The following is a 23,660-nucleotide window of genomic DNA, read 5'->3' on the forward strand; positions in this document are numbered from 1 at the left end:
GTTGTTGCAAAAGCAGAGATAAAGTCATAATTTTTTAAAAGTAAAAAAACAGGCTGGACTTAAACTTTTTAGCAAAATCATAGGGAAAAGTTAGCTGTATATCTGAATGAATTAATCATCAGAAGATGACTGAAATTTTAACTGCTAAATAAAAACCTACGAAGTACATATATTGTATTATCTTAAATAAAAATAAAAACTATAAGGTATTAACAGTTATTCTCTGAGTTCTGGATTTCTTAATTATTTTTAAACTCTGACACATGTTCAGAGTTTGTTTCCAAATACTTTATAGTAAAACTAAAACATTTTTAAATTAATTTGCACAGTAAACCAGAAGTTTAGCAAAGGAAAAAGTTTATATTTGTAGGCAGGAAGATGATCCTAACAACAAAACTATTTGCCCATTATTTCCTCTCGCAAGATCTCCTTTACGTTACAGGCTGCCATTGACCTTACAGGATACCTTTGCTTTGCTTAGCTACCAACTAAATGAGCTCTATTTTCTGAACCTAACACCCAAGTATCTTCAATGTAGATGGAGGATCTCACTAAAACGGTAACTGCTTTGTGCAGTGTATTGAGATTTGGATGGCCTCTGCCTACATAGTTAATCCTTGGCCACTAAATTTCTCATGGATTTCTAGGTCACTTATCTGTGATATTTCTAAGTTTCATTAATTCCAATGATCTTCTCAGATATCAATTTGGAAGGTCAGTGAAGACAGTGATAATAACTAGAATAAAGACTACTGATGACATCAATGCATGTTATCATGTGTTCGATGTTATGGTAAATCTGCACATGGATTGTCTGAAACTCACAATAATCTTGTGACCAAAAAATACTGAGTTATCACCACTGGGTCTGTGAGAAAAATGAGGCTTAGAAAGAGAAAATAATTTCCCAAGGTTACACAGCCAATAAGGGCTGGGTGAGGATTTGACTCTAGAGCCTGTATATTCCAACCCTACCTGACCCTGTTTCCAGAAAAGAGGACCCCTGCAAGGAGCAGGAGCTGACCTGATTCTGATGAAGGATGGTGAATGATTGGAATACACCTGCCCTCTCTGGGCAAGTCACAGAATCTATCTGGGGCTTTGTTCCCTCTTCTGTAAAATGAAGATATTGAGTCCCATGTTCTCCATGGCCACTGTGAGGTCTCTGGTTACAGTACCCTACAATATATCAGTTGTATAGCGTTAGTAGAAAGAACTTTAACTTAGCCATACAAGTCCAAAATTCACCATTAACTTTTGTGAGTTGGGGCAAGTCATTTAACCTCTCCAGTTATTTGCCTCACTTCAGGGGTTTTTTGTTGTTGTTTTTTTAAGATGTTGGTTGCTTCAAAAAAGTGTATTATTGCACATAAAGTACTATCCCAACATCTTAAGTAAATTGTATAGCATTGAAATTATGGATTTGAGTAATTATGATAAATTGGCTTCTCACTCTTTTTTCTTATTATTTAAAACACCTAATGTGAAATATTTTGAGGTAATACTTATTTGTAGTAGGTTTAAACAGAGAGAGAGGGGCAGGAGGGAGGAATGGAGAGAGGGAGAGATAGAAAGAGAGAAATAACCTCCAGGGTTCCATTCACACAGGAAAAGGGTAGAGATGTCCAAGAGAGGCACGCAGCTCTATAAAGAAGGGGAAATGTGCCCACTAACGCACTAGAAATTTTTAGTAAAAAGCGGCAGTGGAAAGTAAGCTATGTATACACTGACTCTTCTGCAGTTTGACCAAGTTAATGATTAAAAATGCTGTCATGTGTCACATTTTCCCCAGGGTGTCTATTTACCTTGATATTGATATTATTTTATCTCTGTGGGCCAAGGATGCCCTGGCTTCTGTATAGAGATTAATGATTGATTAGCTCATAGTCGGGAAGCTTACTAAAAGGGAACTGGTTACGCTTAGCTGCCATTTTTTTCTGGGTTACCTGCAGGAAACAGGGTGCCGCAGGACTTGCCAGCCGGGAAATGAAGAGGATCCTGTTTCTCCTGCTCACCGTGCATGCTCTGGAAAGAGGTGAGACTTCCCGTGCTGGGACCATTTACAAGAACTCTCACCAGTCTAACTGTCTGTCGCCACTTTAAAAAAGTATACAAAGGTGAAAAGCAGAGTAATTGGCGAGGATGTTAGGAAGAGACGAATCAAAGCATGGTTAATCCGAGCTGAAATGGGGCCTAGAGCTTTCAGCTGGAATAGCCAAGACATCAAGACAATCTCACGAAAGGAAGAAAAAGTATGTAATTTGTCAATTATCCTTCCCTGCTCTTCTGATCGCCAAGACCTGCGGAGAATGTTTTGAAGTTGGAATATTTTTTTAAAATGTATTTGAGAGAGAGAAACATCAGTGTGTTGTTCCACTTATTTATGTCTTCATTGGCTGATTCTTGTATGTGCCCTGACCTGAGACTGAACATGAAACCTTGGTGTGTCAGGACGATGCTCTAACCAACTGAGCTACCCTGCCAGGGCAAAATTAGAATCGTTTTAGTTAATAGAAGAAATGCAAATGGAGGCTTTTATCCATCCATGGGCACTTTTTTCAGATTTTAAATATTTATTGCCACTGAGAGCATAATATACCATATCAATGAGGTCAACTGAGATTTGAGTCTCTTAAAGGAACCCCATACATATATTTAAAAATACATTGTAGTTTCTAAAATATCCCACATAAAACAATTTAATGGTCATGAAACATGATTATCAAAAGATAATTGAGCTATATTTTATTAAGATTATTTTTCAAATAGTATCTTCATCTTTTAGCAATGTTTAAAAATCTTTTTAAATGATACAGGTTGAAATTATCTGAAGTATACAACTTCCTAAAATTTTCAGCTTGGGAAATTTCCATAATCAGTTTCAATTTACTTTTCTGGATGATGCCTAAGTACCTGTAAGGGATCTGCATTCATCCAGCTTTGAGGAATTAGTTTTCACTTAGTACTGTCAGTCTCACCGAAGTGATACATTAATATTCATATTAGTAATGTATTTAACCTGTGGAATAAAATGTGTATAGTCTAGGAATTATTGGTATTAAATGTGACATGAATAATCTTACTCCTGACTTATTCTATTTACATTAACTTTTCCTTGATCTTACTTTTGTTGTACAAATTTTGTCTCATTCACCAATAGATTTTTAAGTAAGCTATGGGTCTTTATGTAAGACTACAAAGTCTGAGATGTACTGGGGTATAAATAAGTAACATAAATTGTGTCCCCTAAGAGACCTCTGAATAGGCCAACACCCAAGAAACCCTGAAAGCTTATTCCTTTGCCCCAGGGTTTCCCTGGAGTAGATCTGAACCTGAAAATGCCTACTGCAGCAGTGTTGATCAGGATGTTCAAAACACCAGAAGGTTCAGTAATGGCTAGGACCTGGAATTATATGTGGATGTTATAAGGTGGGACATGAGTCTCCGTGTCGGACTGCTGACTCAGTAAGTGTACATTGCCTTCGCCTAAAAGAGTTATAGTGTCCTTTGAAGGATAACAGAGAATTCTGCAGCCTCTATTTCAACATCCTTCAACATCCTCTGACTCTGATGAAATGGATGCTAAAGTCAGCTTGCTTGAAGGTCTAAACTTCACGTCACGCAGGTGCCATAGGTTTGACAATATTCCCTGAGACATACATAATACATTTGCAAGTAACCAATGTTTAATATTTGGCTATAGGGGTCCTGACCCTTCAGTCCTCTATTCCAGGGGTGGGGAACGGCTAGCCCGCCGGCCATATAAGGCCCATGAAATCATTTGGTCTGGTCCTGCCAAGGCATTAGGGGTGAATTAATTAAATGTTTGACCAAATACAGCAGGCTAATTTTTACGTTGATAATTTTGTATGGCCCCCAAATAACCTTTTAAATATCAAAATGGCCATTGGCTGAAAAAAGGTTCCCCAACCCCAAATACTAAGTCAGCAATATACCTGGAAGCTAGAAGTGTGCCCTTGGGGGAAAATTGCAAAGTATATGAATTAAAAGAGTTGAGAGAACTTTGGATGGTGGAGGATTGTTAGAGCTGCAGTTTTCTCTGCCTGTTACAGTTCTAGATAGCTAACTGACCACCCACAGCATTTTCTAGACCACCTTTTCTAAAAGTATTTCACTCAAGACTCGTCTTGGAAAAAAGTCTCTATGGTCAAACACATTTAAGAAACAAGCTATACATTAGTCCCTCTTGGTTGGTTCACAATCACTATGTTTGTTTTCCTAAAGGTTCTGAGAAGTCCTGTAAGAAAGAAACCTTACTTAATCCAGAGTTTCCCAAATGTATTGGCTTTTCCCTAAATTGCCTATATCCTATGGGAGCATTTTTGGATATTTCAGGTCTGTAATGGATACTGCTGTGGCTCAGCATGAACATCAGCTCCAGTTAGGCTAGTCCTCTCCTACCCAACAGCACTGGGGATACAGTCCACAAACCCTTCTGTGCTTCTGGGGAGATGCACAGAATCTGGATGGAGTCATAAGAAAACACCCAATATACCTACCCCTTTAAAAACAAAACAACAGTGTTTGCCAGTTGCCTCCACCTGGGTTCTTTCCCTGGGACTGAGATGAATGTAGTGCTAATCTACAATGTACCTTCCCCTCTTCCCAAAATCCAAGCAAAGGCTGCTGACTCAGCTATATAATTAAAAGGAGATAATGCTAACCGGAAGTATGTTATTGCAGTTCATAAGAGCTGTTGGCAAGAACAGGATATTTACTATGAATATTTTCATTTTTGCATCAAGCACTTCATTCTTAGCATATATATTTTTACTAACCATGATACCAAATAGCAAGAAAGTCGTGGGTAAGCTGTATTTCCCCTTCTTCCATTTGCCTCTTAAAGCAGCCCTAGGCAGTGTGGGCTTTCCCAATCTCCCAAGCCACCACTGAATCACCTCGCTTCTCTTTTCTACAAGTTGCCTGCCCCTTTAACAGTAACCACTTGAAAATTAAAGTTGCCCTTAGTTTGGTTCAGGAACACAGTTGTACAGAATGCTGGACAGAAATAATTTAGGATAAGTAGATATCCTCTCTGTTTTCCCAAATATCTTTATAAATTTTCTGCCAAACCTACATAATGGTTATTAAGGAGTTGATGTAGAATGCGAGAACTATGTGACAAAAAGGACACAGCTGTTTAAAGAGCTAAAAGTGAGTTTCAAGCAGAAGGAACGCAGGTGCAAAAGTCCTGAGCTAGAAACCAGCATGTCCAGAGTAAAAGCATAAAAGAGGCTTTAGCCAAGAGCGAACAGGAAAGCAGCTGAAGCCAGAGAAATAGGTAACTTCACCATCAAAGGCAACGTTAACCTCCCCAGAAATCAATAGCAATGTCACACTTCACTGTTTTGAGGTGCAATGCGAGGTTTCCACTCACCATCATGTGTGTGGATTAGGGACAAGTGTGCATACTCTTTAAAAGGCCATAAGATTAATCTCTAGGGGAAGGAGATTTTAAAACTCCTTAAAAAGAGTTGATTACCCTCTCCCCCAGAATCTACAGTCACCTAACTTTGTTATTCTGCCCACTGCTGTCCAATTCTCTCTCCAATTTCCCCCCAGTTCACTCTGCTCTGGCCACACTGGCCCCCACACTATCCCCCTCTCTATGTACTTCAGGGCTTTGCACTAGCTCCTCCCTCCCCTTAGAGCACTGATCCCCAGTATCCACATGGCTCTCCTCACTCCCTTCAGGTGTCTGCTCCAAGTTCATGTATAAAGATGGCTTCCTTGAGTAACCTATCTCACATAGCACCTACCACTCCGTTTTCTTCTGTCCTTGTACCATGCTTTATTTATTTTTTAGCACTCATCATCTGACCCTATCCCCAGCTGTTCATGTGTTTATTGTAACAAATTAAAATGTAGAATATAAAATGTAGAATTTGGGCAGAACCAGAATTTTATTAGTTGGGTTCACAAGGCAATGTTATCACTGCTGCCCTTATTTGAGATACCTCAAAATCTTTCACTAAAAGCCAAGAGAAATAACCAGTCACTAACACCAACATATAGGGAATTTAGTGAAATTCATGCTGCCTACTATGAATCATCCAGCTGGTCCAAAAACCCATCCATCGCTATCCCATAAAACTGGCTCTGTCTACTAACTTCCCTTTTTTCCTGACACCACATTATCGGAATCATTTATGTTCAGTCCTGTACAGCCTTCTTGGATTTTTAAATTCATTTTTATTAGCCCTATTCAATCTTTCCACACTGTGTAAATTTCAGCCTTGAAGTGGCTCAGACTTGTACAAAGCATTCGACCATAGAAACCTCCTCAGCATCCTTTTTGCCTCCTCCTTTACCTCCGGCATATGCCTGGCTCTCCAGGCCTGTGAGCACACCACTCAAACCTGTGTTTCCACTGACGTTTCCATACGCTGTCCTTATCCAGGCCCTCATTCCCCTTTACTGGGTGATTGTAATGGCTTCCTACTCTAACCCTTACCTCCCATCCCTTGCCCAACCAATTCATATTATTAAAATACAATAAAAACTTGGCATATGTGATAAATGGAGTCCATAAATGAACTGATTATACTTTTACAAATCAGGATACTATTTTGGTGAGATTACAGGGATCAGGCTGTCCAATACAAATCCATCCCTAGTCTAGATCCTTTTTTACTAGAACCATGGAAACAACACTGGGCATTTTCCTTTCTTCTCTTGGATCCTCGATCCTAAGGGCCTTTGAGTTTGCCATTCTTGCATGGATAGTGCCTGATAATGAGTCTTCAATTTCTCACTGGATTTTGGACAATTGTATTTCATTAAGGAAAAAAAATTTGTTGGTACTTCAGCATAATAATTACATACTATAGAATTGTTTGGGCCTTGTAAAACATTTATAGAAATAATCTACACTAATAAAAGAGAAAAATGGTAATTGGCGTACGGCGATACCTTTTTCATTGGCTAATCAGGGCTATATGCAAATTAACTGCCAACTAAGATTGGCAGTTAACTGCCAACAAGATGGCGGCTAATTTGCATATGTAGGCACAATGCAGGGAGGCGAAAGGGAAAGCAGGAAGAAGCCCCCTGCCACTGACAGTGATCAGAAACCCAGGGGGGAGCTAAGAGCTGGGGGGCAGGGCAAAGGCGGCCCTGGGGCCATGATCGGAGAATCAGGCGCCTTTGCCGCCCTGGCCAGTGATAGCAGGAAGTAGGGGTGGAGCCAGCGATGGGAGCTGGGCACGGTCGAAGCTGGCAGTCCCAGGAGCTAGGGGTCCCTTGCCTGGGCCTAAAGCGAAGCCCACGATCGCGGCGCCCCCCGCTGCCACTGCAGGTCCCCGCTGCCTGGGCCGGACGCCTAGGCCAGAGGCATTAGGCCTGGGCAGGGGCGGAACCTGCAACTGCGGGGAGCTGGGGGTCCCCTGCCCAGGAGGCCTCAGACCTGGTCAAGGGGCCGATCCGGTGATTGGTGATCGGAGGGTGATGAGGGTCAACTCCTCTGGCTGAGGCATCAGGCCTGGGTGGGGGGCAGAGCCGGGGGTTGGGGGGATATGACGGTCCCCTTGCCCAGGCCTGAAGCCTGGGTCAGAGGCGTCAGGCTTGGGCGGGGGGTGGAGCAAGCGATCAGAGGGAGATGGGAGTCCCCTGCCCAGGCATGATTCCTGGGCCAGAGGCCTCAGGCCTGGGCGGGGGCCAGAGCCAGTGATCGGGGGGAGATAGGGGTCCCCTGTCCAAGCCTGACACCTCTGGCGGAGGCGTCAGGTCTGGGCAAGGGGCCGATCAGGCGATCGGAGGGTGATGGGGGTCAACGCCTGAGGGCTCCCAGTATGTGAGAGGGGGAAGGCTGGGCTGAGGGACACTCCCCCGCCCCCCCACACACACACCCAGTGCACGAATTTCATGCACCGGGCCCCTAGTTTTATTAATAATAGAAAAGGATGATTACTAACATTTAAAAAGGAAGTTTCTCTTTACAAAATAATGCCATTTATGGTAACCTGTTGGACTTAAAAATGCATTTAAATGGTTCAAGGTATCTTCTTGATAAAAAACATGTATGATAATGGAGACAGACAGTGATAAGTATATATAATATAGCCTTGACACTGGGTTAACTGAGTAAATAGAAATCATACAGTTTTAATAGCCATTGTAATGTGTGGATGGATAGGAAAAGAAAAATCATCTGTGTCCAACATTTTCTAAATTATTTTAGTCAAGGAATAGAGTGCAGGCCCTGGCTGAGTAGCTCAGCTGGTTAGAGCATCGTCCTATCCCCAGTCAGGGCACACACAAGAATTAGCCAATGAATACATAAATATGTGGAACAACAAATCAACATTTCTCTCTGTATCTCTTGTTGTTTCACTTTCTATGTCTGTCTCTCCCCTCCTTCTTCTTTCTCTCCCCTTTCTTCCCTCTCTCTAAAATAAATCAATACATTTAAAAAAATTTTTTTTTTAAAAAAGAGTCCATAACTAGCCAATGAAGCAGAATTAGCAGTACTTCCTGTTTATATCAACTCAAATGTATATAATATGGAAATATGACTTTGCCATTCCTTATTGAATGATACTTTCTTCAGATTTCATAATGCTTAGTGAATTGGCTTTTTCAAAATTCATGTGTCCAGAATAATGCCAAGCACACAAGATTTAAAAATATGATTGTTGCACTAAGTGAATTTCTATAGAAAGTAAGATAATTTTACTTAAAGAAAATTTTAGTATTGGCCTGCTTTTTAAGGTCTATTTCAGCCGTGGGCAAACTACGGCCCACGGGCCAGATCCGGCCCGTTTGAAATGAATAAAACTAAAAAAAAAAAAATAAAGACCGTACCCTTTTATGTAATGATGTTTACTTTGAATTTATATTAGTTCACACAAACACTCCATCCATGCTTTTGTTCCGGCCCTCCGGTCCAGTTTAAGAACCCATTGTGGCCCTCTAGTCAAAAAGTTTGCCCACCCCTGGAAGTACCTAGTGAGTATTCCTATATGTCCCTGTCTACACAAAAACCAAAGCACTAGACAGGCTTTCAGCCATCCTGCTCACCTTTCTATTTGTAAGGTTTAACAATCCTTACAACCTTGTCTTTAAAAGGGGAATATTCCCCTGGCCAGTGTGGCTCAGTTGGCTGGGCATCATTCTGTGCACTGAAAGGTTCCTGGCTCAATTCCCAGTCAGGGCACATGCTTGGGTTGTGGGCTAGATCCCTCATAGGGGACAAGCAGGAGGCAGCAGATTGAGGTTTCACTCTCTCATCAATGTTTCTCTCTCTCTCTTCTCTCTCTCTCTCTCTCTCTCTCTCTCTCTCTCTCTCTCTCTCTCTCCCCCATCTCTCTCGTCCTCTCTCTCTGCAAAAATCAATAACAAATCTTTAAAAACATAAATAAATAAAGGGAATATGAAGAGGAAGAATGAACTTTTCCAGGACTTGTAATTACAAATTAAGACCTCAGAAGGGCAGGAATAATAAAGAATCTTTCAATACCATAAACAGAATACTGAATTCTAATAGTAATTCTCAAACCCACAGATAAAATACGCTCCAAAAAGTTAATGTTGCTTATTTGGATGTTAACACAATTTTCCATATAAACAATTTATACACAGAGCTGAAGTTCTTAAATTGACACAAAAAAATGTGTAGTAAATATTGGAAGGGAACTGTGATAACTACGAATCTCATAGGATTTTTGTGAGTGAGATAATATGTAAAATATTTGGAACATTGCCTGACTAATTGTTGGTACTCAAATGTGAACCATTATCCTGATATTATTTATTCTTCTATTGCTTTAAAAAACTAAGCCCTGCACCCCTGCAATGCATTCTAAGTTTCCCAAGTCAGGATGCAGGGGACATCAGCCTCAGCCATCCCAAATTTACTCCCTTATTGTCATCCACAGATGCGTTTGCAGGGTGAAAAAGTGCCCAACTTATGAAGGGAATGGGAGGTGGAATGAGATGCATGGAAAAACAATGCCTCCTTAGGACTTTGGTGAATATATCATCTATACAAGCTACTACCCATGATGAACCCAAAGACATTAGTCTGAGTGGCTATCAAGTCACTATTGCAGCTGGGCAACTAACCCATTTATTCTATATATTCTACTGTTTTAAAATTTTCAAGATCTGTAAAAAAGGCCCCATTTGTTCCACTGATGGAATACTAAGAGGTACATTTAATTTCCTCTAGAGTAGTTAATCGGCAGATGTCATATAAACCTCTAGATTTAGTATTAAAAGAATTGAATTCCTTCCCATGGATTCAAACTCAGAAAAGTGCACACCTGCCTGCAAACATCAATATCAATATGAAAAACCAGAGTAATGTTACATATAAAGATAAAACCAACAGAAAAAAGCCCGAAATGGAAATAAATGTTAACTTGATTGCTAGTTCTTCATTGAAGAAAACGTTTCTAGTGATACATTCATAATTTTCTTTAGCTCCAATATTCAGGTCAGCTTCCTAAACCAGGCCAGCAATGTTGAAATTCTCAAATAAAATCATTACTCTGAAATCACCAATATCTAGTCCAACTGCTTAATAAGCACTGCAAACCAGAATCTTATTGATAAAATTTAAAAAGCAAAAGCAAATATACTGACCTTTGCTGACATAGCCGAGCCTGTCAGCGTAGAACAGAAATAAAAATGCCACAGAAATGAAATTGCAAAAATATAAAATGCCCAGCAGGGCTCTGAAACCCCATGATTCTTCTGAACAAAATTGGAAAACAGCAACACAAGACAATTCCCAGCTTTCTGTATCAGCATGTATTCAATTCAGTGTTATTTAGGGTCCACTGATCGCTCCTGGTATACAAACAGCTTTTCTAGGGGATCAAGTTGCTTTCAGAGAAAGATTATAACAGCAATAGTTAAAGCATTCAAAATACCTTTTTAAAGTGGAGTTTGTACCAAGACAGTATCTTATTGTCTATCCCCAATAGATTAGCAGTTCCGTGAGGGCAGAGATGTGTCTATTTTGCTCTTCATTTGTACATTCAATACTGTACCCCATGTCTGGCACAGAGTACATCTTTTAGGCATGTCTGCTGCATGCATGCATGAATATTGTCAGCTGTATTGGAAGAGGTGAGTTGCATGGAGCACGGCAGATTTTCTGAAAGTAAATCTAACTTCTTTTCAAAATTCCAGAATGAGACATGACTTACCAGAATGTTGCACAATATAGGTAGAAATGTGACACGTTATTGCAAAAACGAAAAATTCTGTTAATGAAATGTGTAAACATTTAATGCCGAAAGGTCACTGTGTGAAAAATATTTCACCAGTGTCACTGAGATTATGCCAATATTTACTGGAGCCACGTCAAAGTCCAGATTGCCCGCTTTAAAACCACGTGGCACATTAAAGAATACAGGATGCCATTTACAATTCGTTCAAGATAGAATTTAATTATATGAATCAACGTCTGCTCAACTGGAATGAAAAACAATTTTATTAAGCAGTACTCCATGGAATAGAAATCAATTTGTAATAATCACACTGCAAATTAGCTTCAGTATTTGTTGTTTTTTGGAAGATGAGAAAATGATTAGCATATTTGCCTGCTAATCTTATAAACAGTATATGTTCTCTTCGGATAAATAAAATTTTTAAATCAGAGATATATCTCGAGTCTTCCACCTGGAAGACAAATGGCGCAACAGCTCCCCCTGCAGGTAGGTTTTGTAAGAGCAGTGTTACCTTTTTATATATTTCACTAGGGGCCCGGTGCACGAAATTCGTGCACTGGGTGGTGGTGGGGGGTGTCCCTCAGCCCAGCCTGCCCCCTCTCACATACTGGGAGCCCTCAGGCATTGGCCCCCATCACCTTCCAATCGCAGGATCGGCCCCTTGCCCAGGCCTGACGCCTCTGACAGAGATGTCAGGCCTGGGCAGGGGACTCCCAGACCCCTCCGATTGCTGGCTCAGCCCCCCACCCAGGCCTGATGCCTCAGCCAGAGGAGTTGACCCTCATCACCCTCCGATCACCAGTCACTGGATCGGCCCCTTGACCAGGCCTGAGGCCTCCGGCAGAGGTGTCAGGCCTGGGCAGGGGACCCCCAGCTCCCCGCAGTTGCAGGCTCCGCCCCTGCCCAGACCTAACGCCTCTGGCCTAGGCGTCTGGCCCGGGCAGCGGGGACCTGCAGTGGCAGCGGGGGGGCGCCGCGATCTTGGGCTTCGCTTTAGGCCCAGGCAAGGGACCCCTAGCTCCTGGGACTGCCAGCTTCGACCGTGTCCAGCTCCCATTGCTGGCTCCACCCCTACTTCCTGCTATCACTGGCCAGGGTGGCAAAGGCACCTGATTCTCCGATCATGGCTGGGGGGCAGGGCAAAGGCGGCCCCAGGGCCGCCTTTGCCCTGCCCCCCAGCTCTTAGCTCCCCCCTGGGTTTCCGATCACTGTCAGTGGCAGGGGGCTTCTTCCTGCTTTCCCTTTCGCCTCCCTGCATTGTGCCTACATATGCAAATTAGCCGCCATCTTGTTGGCAGTTAACTGCCAATCTTAGTTGGCAGTTAACTGCCAATCATAGTTGGCAGTTAATTTGCATATAGCCCTGATTAGCCAATGAAAAGGGTATTGTCGTATGCCAATTACCATTTTTCTCTTTTATTAGTGTAGGTTCTGAATTTTCTCAATGCCTCCTTTTTGGGCTTCCTCCTTGCTTCTGTCATGCCCAAAGCTGAATGTTCCCATAAAAATGGCTTCAAAACCATTTTAAATTTTATATAGTCAATCTAGTTTTCCGTTTCCCTCTAATAATTTTGTATTCTAGCGAAAGCACTACATAAAACCTGTGGATTCCAATGTACTTTGATGCAAACATAAGTAGTTGATTTCATTAAAGCTATTTAACAAGGGATAGATCATCTATAGTGGTCATTTACACTACATTCACATATACTCACACATTCCTCTAACACACTGAATAAAAACTACTTTTTTGCTGAAGTGAGAAATCCAACTCTGACTGGTTAGAAACAAATTCTTTTTGAAAAGGTTTATCAGAGGCTCCATTTGCATACAGGCTCCCACTGTGAATGTTATTGAGTAGCCATGATAAAAAGTATTAACAAAAATAATCTCTGCAATTTTACAGGGAGATTTTATTAACGAAGTTAGCGTCTCTGCATTAAACAGAGAAAGAGCTATTTTTTGTAAGCATAGCTTTGGGGTAAAAAGGTTCCATATAATTTCTTACTACTTCTAAAAGGGATTATTTTGTAATAACCCCTTGATTTTAGTCATCAAGAGGATACGATCTTGTACTAAAATCAGGAATCTGTCATATAGATGGTTATTTAAGCTCCATTTGAATATTTCCAGTAACAAACCACACTCACTTCTCCAAGAGGCTGTTCGCCATTTCAGCTAGCATTTAGCCGTGGCTACAGTCAAGGTCTGCCACTGAACCAAAGTCTCCTGCCAGCCCCTTCTCCCAGCTCTACCTTCAGAGCAGCCTAAAACCACTCTGCAGGCATCAGGAGGTGACAGATCTTCGTTCCAGGAGGACAGCTGTGCCTTCAGTTCTTCCCTGTATAGCCTGCTCTCCAGTCCCCCAGAATACCATCAATGATTAATGGACATTTTCTGCCTCATTTTGACCTTTTGAAACTGTGACAATATCCAACTTAGTAAACCAGTCAATAAATTCCGGGAAGTGTGCTAGATTTAAAGGTTCTCAGATACAAGTGGCTTTCTGTAGTCCACTGACTATTAGTGTTACCAATCCTACCGTGTTTGTCCTAGCTTCCAAAATAAGAGGTTTTGAACATGTGGGTTCTTCTGTGTTATTTTTATGGAATTTTAGTTGGTCCCTTATTACAAAGTGCTGCTTAAGGATGTCTTTGTCCTTAGTTCTGACTCTTCTCATCTCAGTACTATACTTTGAGTCATTCACCTGAAAGATACAAGGTGCAACAGATTCCTCTATTGGTAGTTTGCATCAGTAAATCTAACAAATCCCACAGAGAATAATTTTTAGGAGGAGGAGGAGGAGGAGGAGGAGGAGGAGGAGGAGGAGGAGGAGGGGGAGAGACCTTCTCTAGCCTGTATCGAATCACCTTCATTCTAAACCATAAAACAAAAAATTTTACCCTCACAGACTATAACTGTTAGAGAGGTGAGGACATCTGGGTGATAAAGGCATGACAGCAATTGCCATCACCTGAGATGGATTTCCTATTATTTAAAGTCAGGAAGATAAGTCACTAAAAGTTAAAACCACTTATCTCAGAACAGAATCTGAGTCATTTAAATCTGAGTCACTTTTAATTTTTATTTTTAAAGAAAAAGCACCAAAGAGTGTTGGAAAATGTCCTAGACTTATTTGCATAATGACATAGGGAAGAACACTGACTACCTCCCATGCCCCCCCTCCACACACACACACACTGCATATGGAATAGGTGTGTTGAACAGTGAGTCTCACAAACAGTAGAAAGCTCATCCCCTCCTAACCTGAGCAAGCTAGCTCTTCCCAGTCTCTTGAGTGGACTAAAGAGTAAGTTCCACAATTTTTCTGTTCACTCTCAAATAAAATGTCTTCTGGTCCCTTTGAACCTAGAAATAACTACCTCATAACAGTTGGGGGAATATCTGTTTGTGTTTAATGGCCAAAAATGTGCAAATTTGCTTAAAGGTGAAGCTATTCCACAAGATCAGGCCCCGGTCAGTCCCATTGCCTGTGGTGCCAAAGAGGGACAGGTACACTTTCCTCCCACTCTCTAGGCTGCTTTTGGTTCCTCAAACATAGGGAAGGAAGAAGCCAGCAGAAGAGGTAAGAGCAGGAAAAAGTAACACTAGCTCACTGGGCAGCTTAGTGAGCTAGTGTTGTTTCCTCTGGTTATGGGAGACATTCAATGTCAACATTTTCTTTGTGGCTTCTTTGGAGATCTTTCTTATCATCCTTGGAGATCTCTCACATCCAGCTAACACCTCAAAACTTTCCTTCAGACCTCGGATTTCAAACTGCCTGCCTCTGCACAGAGGTATCCCACCGTTGGTGGCCCACTGTCCTCTAGTCAGCCCTTTGGGGGAGGGAGGAGAAGAGAGGGGCAACACAACTCCAGGCAAACTCGCTGTCCTGTGTGGATCCATATCGGGTCCACAAGCCTCAGCAAAGCTCCCCACTCACAACCCTCTCCTTTGTTGCTCCAGGCCACTGAATCAGCCCCCAACCCTTTAGCTTTCTCTAGTCTGAATCAGACACCTGTCCATTGTACCCCGTGCTCCAAGGGTCACCTATCAAGGTCTCTGATTGTTTTTCTCGAAGCCCCTTTTACTACACTTGAAATGAAGAGAAGCACACCCCTCCACTCCCCCAACCCCACCACACTGACAACTTTATCCAAAAAAACATTTTACCTAATTTTCATCTTTTGCCCCCGCAGAAATCCTAGGTTTCTGTTATACAGTCTGGAGATGGGTAATAGAGCAGTTCTCTCACACTCCTTTGTAAGGTCCTGCATCAGAGGGGTAGCTCTTCACTCAGGAATGTAGACACTCTCTGCATTTATTTTTTTTTTTGTCCTCTTTCCCCCTCCCCCCCTTTGAGAGCTTAGGTGAAACAAAGATAAAGAAGAGAGGAACAGAATGTCCCATTTTAGCATTATTATAAAGATGGGACCTAAGAGAATGATTGACACATCAATAGGCTCTGATAATCATTTGACTTATTTACTTTCAGTATTAGATCACTTTTTTCTGCTGTCCATTAATATTTATAGCATGCCATAAAGTTCTGATCTATTTTTATAAATAGCTAGAAAGGCACCAAAAAATGGAATTGCATATAGAAAAATGCTAGTTTCACCACAGATAAGTCACATAAACCGAAACCGGTTTGGCTCAGTGGATAGAGCGTCGGCCTGCGGACTGAAAGGTCCCAGGTTCGATTCCGGTCAAGGGCATGTACCTGGGTTGCAGGCATATCTCCAGTAGGAGATGTGCAGGAGGCAGCTGATCGATGTTTCTCTCTCATCGATGTTTCTAACTCTCTATCTCTCTCCCTTCCTCTCTTTAAAAAGCAATAAAATATATTTTTTAAAAAAAGGATCTCATTATACATACGCATTTAATGAAACATTAATTAAAAGGGAATAGAAACAAAACATTTTTTTGTTTTTGTTTTGTTTGTTTTTTTGATTCCTAGGCCGAGAATATGAGAAGGATAAAGTCTGCAAGGAATTAACCAATTTTGGAAAAGATGACTTCACATCTTTGTAAGTATGAAACACTCACTCACCCTCTAGGTTACTTGACCTTGAATGAAACTGCATGTAAGGTTAATTTCAACTCAGCATGAAGGGCTGAACTGATTTCTGATAAGATTAACAGGATAGAGCCCAGGGTCAAAGGAGGCAGAGAAGGCAGGCAAATGGAGGACATCCAAAGATTCCAGTTGAACTATCATTGCTGTGGTCTAAAAATTTATTAAGCAATAGGTTTCTAAGGTAAATTAAAATGCAAACAGGACATGCTAGGACTGGCAAACAAAGGCAACAGGGTACGGAGCAGCTTCATTGAGAGAAGAACGAACATGAGGCTGTTTTGATAGAACTCTCAAGTTCAACTCCTGCCACTTTACAAGATCAGTTTACCTAAAACAAAACTGAAAGGCAACCTTATACTCGTTTCATTCATCAAAAAAATACATGCACCATTCCTTTAAAAAAACTAAAAAGAATATTTCAATATGTGCAAATGTGGGAAACATTAATTTGAATTAAGTATGGGTTTACTTTTCCCCTCAGATCAATGGTCCTCTACAGCAGAAAATTTCCCAGTGGAACTTTTGAACAGATCAGTCATCTTGTGAAGGAAGTTGTCTCCCTGACAGAAGCCTGCTGTGCTGAAGGGGCTGACCCTGACTGCTATGACAACAGGGTAGGTTTGCGTGGCCTGGCTGGGTCTGTGTGGCCCACAGAAGGAAGCCAAGACAGGTCATTATGCCATATCTTAGGGAAATCCTAGACAGCGACTCCACCTACTCCAATTTTGGAGGCAATACGAAGCCTGTTCCTCTAGAGCTCAGATTTATTCTAGCAAAACAAATCAACTCTGCCCATTAGTCCTACAGGTTCAAATGAGAAAACTGGGGCATATACTGATTCAGGAAATAGTTCTAATAGATTTTGTGTGTTCTAATAGATTTTGTTTATCCTAAAATCTACACATACCTTTACCATGCCAAGCCTGGTACTGACTGACCCCAAGCAATTTAGTGTTGGCCTCAAATTAATTTGGTGTTCAAAAGTTGCCCTGTATACATAAGCCACCAGGTTTGGGAATTTCTCCCCTGAAGTATACATGCAGAAATTATAATGCTGAAATGACAGGGTTCAAAATACAGACTGAACAAAAGTGAACCCACATGTGTTTCTAGCAATTTACTAATGTAGTCATCAGGCCCAACGCAGACGGCATTTAAATGTATCTTGATAAAGGCCTCTACAGGCAAATGTCTCCCTGTGTAAGCCTGCAGCAATTAGCAGGCGGAAACAATGTTCCAAAGATCATTGGACTAGAGTCTACACAATGATTATTCTTATCATTAATTGCCTTATCTGGCCCTTATCTACTTTCTAAGAATTTCATAATCATTTTCTCCTATCACTAAGTCCATAAACAACTGAAATTTCAACCTGACCTTCTGAACCACCTTAAAATAGGCAAGCATCAAACTACTGACCATGATTAGAACAACAAAAAACATTTTTATTTGCTAATTTGAGAGAAGCTGCTGAATTATAAAGACATCATAAGAGAGCAGAGATGGCACTGACATTTTTGCACACCACCTTCCTCTTTCTCCTGCTTATTCAAAGTATTTTTTTAAAAATGTGTTGGTGCTTTTCTCTTTTTAAAAGTCTTATTTGAAAGGAGGTAATAAAAAGAAACCATGGGAAAGTTGACAAGCAAAGAAATGGAATGGAAGAAGATATTCACTGAAGAGAGAGAGAGAGAGAGAGAGAGAGAGAGAGAGAGAGAGAGAGAGAGAGAGAGAGAAGTATTAAAAAAAGAGTTCTTAAGTTCTGAGAGTCTGATGGAAGTTAGATGTGGGAGAGGATGAGAGATGTTCACTTCTACATAAGTGATTCATCATGTTGCTTGCCTTCATTGATAGGAAACATCTTTAGGTATTTTCCCTTGAAAAGATGACTAACATGTAAAATTAGTATAGAGATTTGAAAGTACTTTTTCCCAAGTAAATCCAAAAATAATTTTTTCCATGATAACTATATCTGCTCTACATTTTCATTTCAAATTCTTTCCAAAAAGATCATTTTTGTGGCTATAATTGCTTCGGTGGTCCTCTCATCATGGGCTTAGTCTGCACACCTGTTATCAGTGTATATGTGTTGAAGCAGTGGATTAAGTTGTACCAGTGATTTTTCAACCCATGATACACATGAGAATAAGCTTTGGGAGAAAACAGATCCTAAGGTCTCATCTTTGACCTAGTGTTTCAGAATTTATGTGATAGGAAGCTCAGGCATTTAATTTTTATATATTTTATGAGAGATTTTGATGCAAAAGCAGGCTCAAGAACCACTGGCTAAGAGAATGCAAACCAATGTAGAAGACTAAAGCACTTAACAAGAGTCTGCTCAGGTAATAAAGCAGGGAGAGTAGGGCAGGAGGGTCCTGATTCTTGATGGGGTATTTGCAGCAGAAATCAGGTAGGACGTCATGTGAGATCTTTGGAAATGACCTCCCTAATCCTCAGTGATGTTAATATCCTTGTGGAGAAACACTGGCCTAGAGGATAAAGCTTTTAATGACTGCAATCAAACACAGCCCATTTATTAATGATGGTTCTGTTTTCTCCTGCTTTGAGGAAAGTCATTTATTAACATAAATAAGACCCTGTACTTGCCGGTAACTATGATTATGCAAATTGCCACATTGCCAAATCATCTCATGGAGCCTTTGGCATGGACAGTGTGTTATTAATGAGAATTTTAAACTAAAGATGTTATACTGAATGTAGGACTATAAGCTTGGAAACGTGTATATATGAGTTTGCTGGTTTCTCTTCTTTCTTTCTAGACGTCAGCATTGTCTGCTAAGTCCTGTGATAGTGACTCCCCATTCCCAGTGCACCCAGGAACTGCTGAGTGCTGTACCCAAGAGGGCCTCGAAAGGAAACTTTGTATGGCTGCCCTGAAGCACCAGCCACAGGAATTTCCTACCTACGTAGAGCCAAGTAATGATGAAATCTGTGAGGCATTCAGGAAAGATCCCAAGGAATTTGCTAACCAGTAAGTTGCTTTCATCAGAAGTAAAACTTTAAGGCATAAAATTTCAGAACTATAGTTAACCTAACCCCCTACCATATACAAACACCTCTTCTACAGCAACCTGGATAAATTCCAATAACAAGAACTTGACTTTCATCCAAGACAGCTCATTGCTGTCACTGTTGACTACTGTCAATGTCTTTCGTAGACAGAGAGAAAAACCACCATTCCCCAGCTCCCACCCAATTCGTCCTATCTAGTACTTGAAGCAGAATTACTTGGATCCCCTGTCTTCATGACAGATTTTCAAATATTTGACAGTAGCTATAGTGTTTCCCCTTAAACTAATGATCGCTATATACTCCTTCTGATAAAATTTTATTGCTATGCAAATTTTTAATACTTAATTTCCACTAAAGCATAAGAAATAAACAGCTTTATTCTTTACATTCCAAGAAGCAGTTGTGAATAGGATGCATGTTGCACTACATAACAGAACATATTACTCTGACCCTCTCATTGCTTAACATTACTAAGGAGCCAGATTCTATGGAGATTCTTTAAAATTGTCTTGGAAGATCATAAAAATGAACACAAATGGTGAAAATTAATTATAATGAAAAATATATATTTACTAAAAAATAATCAAAAGCAATGGCATTCAAATGGGATTTAAAGGCATGAAATTCAGTTCACAGTTTTATAAAAATTGGCTGGCTTGCCCATTCCTGTAAATTTTCAAAGTCTCTTTCAGGACCATAGGGTCTTATGCTCCTAAAAGTTAAAAAGATTTCAATAAATAAGTAAGCCTACACATAGCAATTTTCTGGGAGAGTAAACAGAGATAGATCATGAAAGGTAAATTGCATTTAATTAATTCAACTAACAATAAGCATCTACCATTGGCCATGCGCCTGTAGGTATTAAGTGAATAAAGGGACAAATGGACCCTCCTCTCAAGCAATCTACATGGAAATCTAGACAGTAATATTTTTATTTCATGAAAATATTGATTAAAAGTGATTGGTATTATAACCCTTTCTGTACATCCTTAATGCTTTTTAGATATTAAAACTATAACTTAACATGTATTTTCTCTCCATGAAAATACGTATGAAAAAGTAGATTTTGTTTCCCACAAATGGTTTGACCAATGCTCTTTCCCCTTCTCCCCCCCTCCCCACAGATTTATGTATGAATATTCCATTAATTATGGACAAGCGCCTCTGCCACTATTAGTCAGTTATACCAAGAGTTATCTCTCTATGGTAGGGTCCTGCTGTACCTCATCAAGCCCCACCATATGCTTTTTGAAAGAGGTAGGTGCCATTTATTACATAGTTATGCTCTTTCTCATTTCTTCTATTAATGCTATTCTTTTTTTTTTAATTTATTGCTTAAAGTATTACAAAGGGTATTACATATGTGTCCATTTTATCCCCCCGCCCTAGACAGTCCCCTAGCCTCCCCTATCCCCCAATGTCTTATGTCCACTGGTTATGCCTATATGCATGCATACAAGTCTTTTAGTTGATCTCTTACCCCCCTACCTCCTGCTCCCCAACCCTCCCCGGCCTTCCCGCTGCAGTTTGACAATCTGTTTGAGGCAGCTCTGCCTCTGTATCTATTATTGTTCAAAAGTTTATAGTGGTCTCTATTATCCATGAATGAGTGAGATCATGTGGTATTTTTCCTTCATTGACTGGCTTATTTCACTTAGCATAATGCTCTCCAGTTCCATCCATGACATTGCAAATGGTAAGAGTTCCTTCCTTTTTAGAGCAGCATAGTATTCCATCGTGTAGATGTACCACAGTTTTCTAATCCATTCATCTACTGATGGGCACTTAGGCTGTTTCCAGATCTTAGCTATGGTGAATTGTGCTGCTATGAACATAGGGGTGCATATATCCTTTCTGATTGGTGTTTCTGGTTTCTTGGGATATATTCCTAGAAGTGGGATCACAGGGTCAAATGGGAGTTCCATTTTCAGTTTTTTAAGGAAACTCCATACTGTCTTCCATAGTGGCTGCACCAGTCTGCATTCCCACCAGCAGTGCACAAGTGTTCCTTTTTCTCCACATCCTCTCCAGCACTTGTCGTTTGTTGATTTGTTGATGAAAGCCAGTCTGACAGGTGTGAGATGGTACCTCATTGTTGTTTTGATTTGCATCTCTCGGATGATTAGTGACTTTGAGCATGTTTTCATATGTCTCTTGGCTTTCTGAATGTCCTCTTTTGAAAGGTGTCTATTTAGGTCCTTTGCCCATTTTTTGATTGGATTGTTTATCTTCCTTTGCTATTCCTTTTTAAGATGGTAGAAATTCAGATTCTGGGATCATAAAAGTCCCTTAAGAGGCCTCTTTTGCATTTTGTTCATTAGAAAATAAGACATACCATCACTTCTGGAAAAGAAATATCAATAAGTTTCTTTGGTCAGAATTCAGTTTTGTGGTCATCAAAAAAAGTCATGATATTCAGAGTCTCTTTTTTTCATTCCTGCACATTACTGTGAATGGATCTTAACTGCCTAAAGGGATTCTCTCATTTCTTTTCTAGAGACTCCAGATTAAACATTTATCGCTTCTCACCATTATGTCAAATAGAATCTGTTCACAATATGCTGCTTATGAGAAGGAGAAATCAAGGCTCAGGTAAGGATTAAGCATCAGTATGTGCAGCTGTTTGATTCTGCACTATCTATCCACAATATTAGGGTTCCCTAAGAAAGTGTTTGTGTTAGAAGATATTGATTATAGTCTAATGCTCCAATAGTTCTCAAATGTATACCCAGTTCTTTTTTGTCTACACAGAATATGAACAGTAAGAAACAAGGCAAAGTTGTAAAACATGAGATTTGCTCTTAATCAACATTTTCCATATACTCATTAGGGAAAACCAGGTGACCATTAGAAATTATTCCTCCATGTTCATATTAGCATTACAAATCTATATATATAAAAGTCTAAGCAACTGAACAACGGGTTGACTGGTCGACTGGTCATATGGTGTGCACTGACCACCAGGGGGCAGGTGCTTAATGCAGGAGCTGCCTCCTGGTGGTCAATGCACTCCCAGAGCCAACCTCCTGGGGCTGGCCAACCTCCAGCGGTCCCTCCCCTCTGCCAGCGAGCCATGATCAGCCCCAATCAGGACCTAGTGAGACAGCCTCAATCGGCCCTGATTGCAGGCCTGGCTGAGGGACCCCACCTGTGCACCAATTTGTGCACCAGGCATCTAGAAGAAATATAAATTACAAATATAAAGGCAAAAATAAAATCACCTGTTATTTGCTTTGTCCATTTTTGTCTTGGGAGGAAACTTCTTGGATTCTTATTTGTTATATGAAGCTTTGTGCTGTATAATATGTATCTCTTAAGTTTTGTGAATGTATGCCTATTTCTTAGCTACTCTATTTATAACTCTCCTTTGATTTTTGTATGGCTGCTATTAACTCCGTATTTTAATTTTGTTGCTTTCTATATTTTGTCACTTTCTACATCTTTCATATCTCCTCAGACATCTAGATTTGCCAGCTTTATCTCATCTTTATAGCATTTACAGTCTCTTTAATTCCTTCTACTCTGATCCACAAACTTTTTTCCTTTAATGGCAATAAAATAATTTATTTTGTGTTGGCACCAGATCCTAAGCTTCCTTAGTGGGAATAGAAACTACTTTCATTAGTCCTTTAAAAATAATTTTCCATTAGAACTACTCAAATACTAAATGGCATTTTCTCTAGACCTTCAATTTGGTTTTCTTTTCACATTAATATAGTATAGTTGGCAAGTAGAACATAGGAATTTACAATATAACTAGGGGCCCAGTGTACAAATTCGTGCACCTTGAAAGGAACTGTGGGCTGTGCGCAAGGCTGCAGTGGGCGTAGGGGCGGGTCTCCACCCATTCTCTGCGACCCCACCTGGTCCCTCCTGCCGTGGCCCCTGGTCCCCTGTCTGCTGGCAGCCCTGCTGGGTCCTGGGTGCTGAAGGGAAGCTTGGGTCCCAGGTGCCAGAGGGAAGCCAGTGTTGGAAGCCAGGGGAAGGAAGGCCTACTCTTGCACGAATTTCATGCATCAGGTCTCTAGTATTATAATAGAATATTAATAACAATTATAAACCATTACTAAAAGAAATTGATGAAACAAAATAAAGAGGAAGACATTCCATGCCTGCAGATTGGAAGAATTAATATTGTTAAAAATGTCCATACTATTCCAAAGCAATCTACAGAGTCAAGGCAATTCCTACCAATATCCCAATAGCATTTTTTGGCAAAAATGGGGGGGGGGGGTGGAAATGCATTCTAAATTCAAATGGAATCTCAAGAGGCTCCATATAGCCAAAACAATCTTGAAAATGTAGAACAAAGTTCAAGGCCTCATACTTTCTGATTTCAAAACATACTA

At 40.5% G+C, this 23,660-nt stretch overlaps 1 protein-coding gene across 1 annotated transcript in view; it reads left to right on the forward strand.

Annotated features, from left to right (window-relative positions):
* The first annotated feature begins 1,962 nt into the window (after positions 1-1,962).
* GC (GC vitamin D binding protein) overlaps positions 1,963-23,660 on the forward strand; it is a 40,774-nt gene continuing 19,076 nt past the window's right edge. The window contains exons 1-6 of the mRNA XM_081099443.1: positions 1,963-2,035; positions 16,159-16,228; positions 16,760-16,892; positions 19,059-19,270; positions 20,436-20,568; positions 21,809-21,903. Of these exons, the coding sequence (XP_080955569.1) occupies positions 1,987-2,035; positions 16,159-16,228; positions 16,760-16,892; positions 19,059-19,270; positions 20,436-20,568; positions 21,809-21,903 (692 nt within the window). The 5' untranslated portion in view covers positions 1,963-1,986. The remainder of the gene's footprint in view (positions 2,036-16,158; positions 16,229-16,759; positions 16,893-19,058; positions 19,271-20,435; positions 20,569-21,808; positions 21,904-23,660) is intronic.

The sequence above is a fragment of the Myotis nattereri genome, assembly GCF_964212035.1.
Source record: "Myotis nattereri genome assembly, chromosome: 1".
NCBI classification, from domain to species: Eukaryota; Metazoa; Chordata; class Mammalia; order Chiroptera; family Vespertilionidae; genus Myotis; species Myotis nattereri.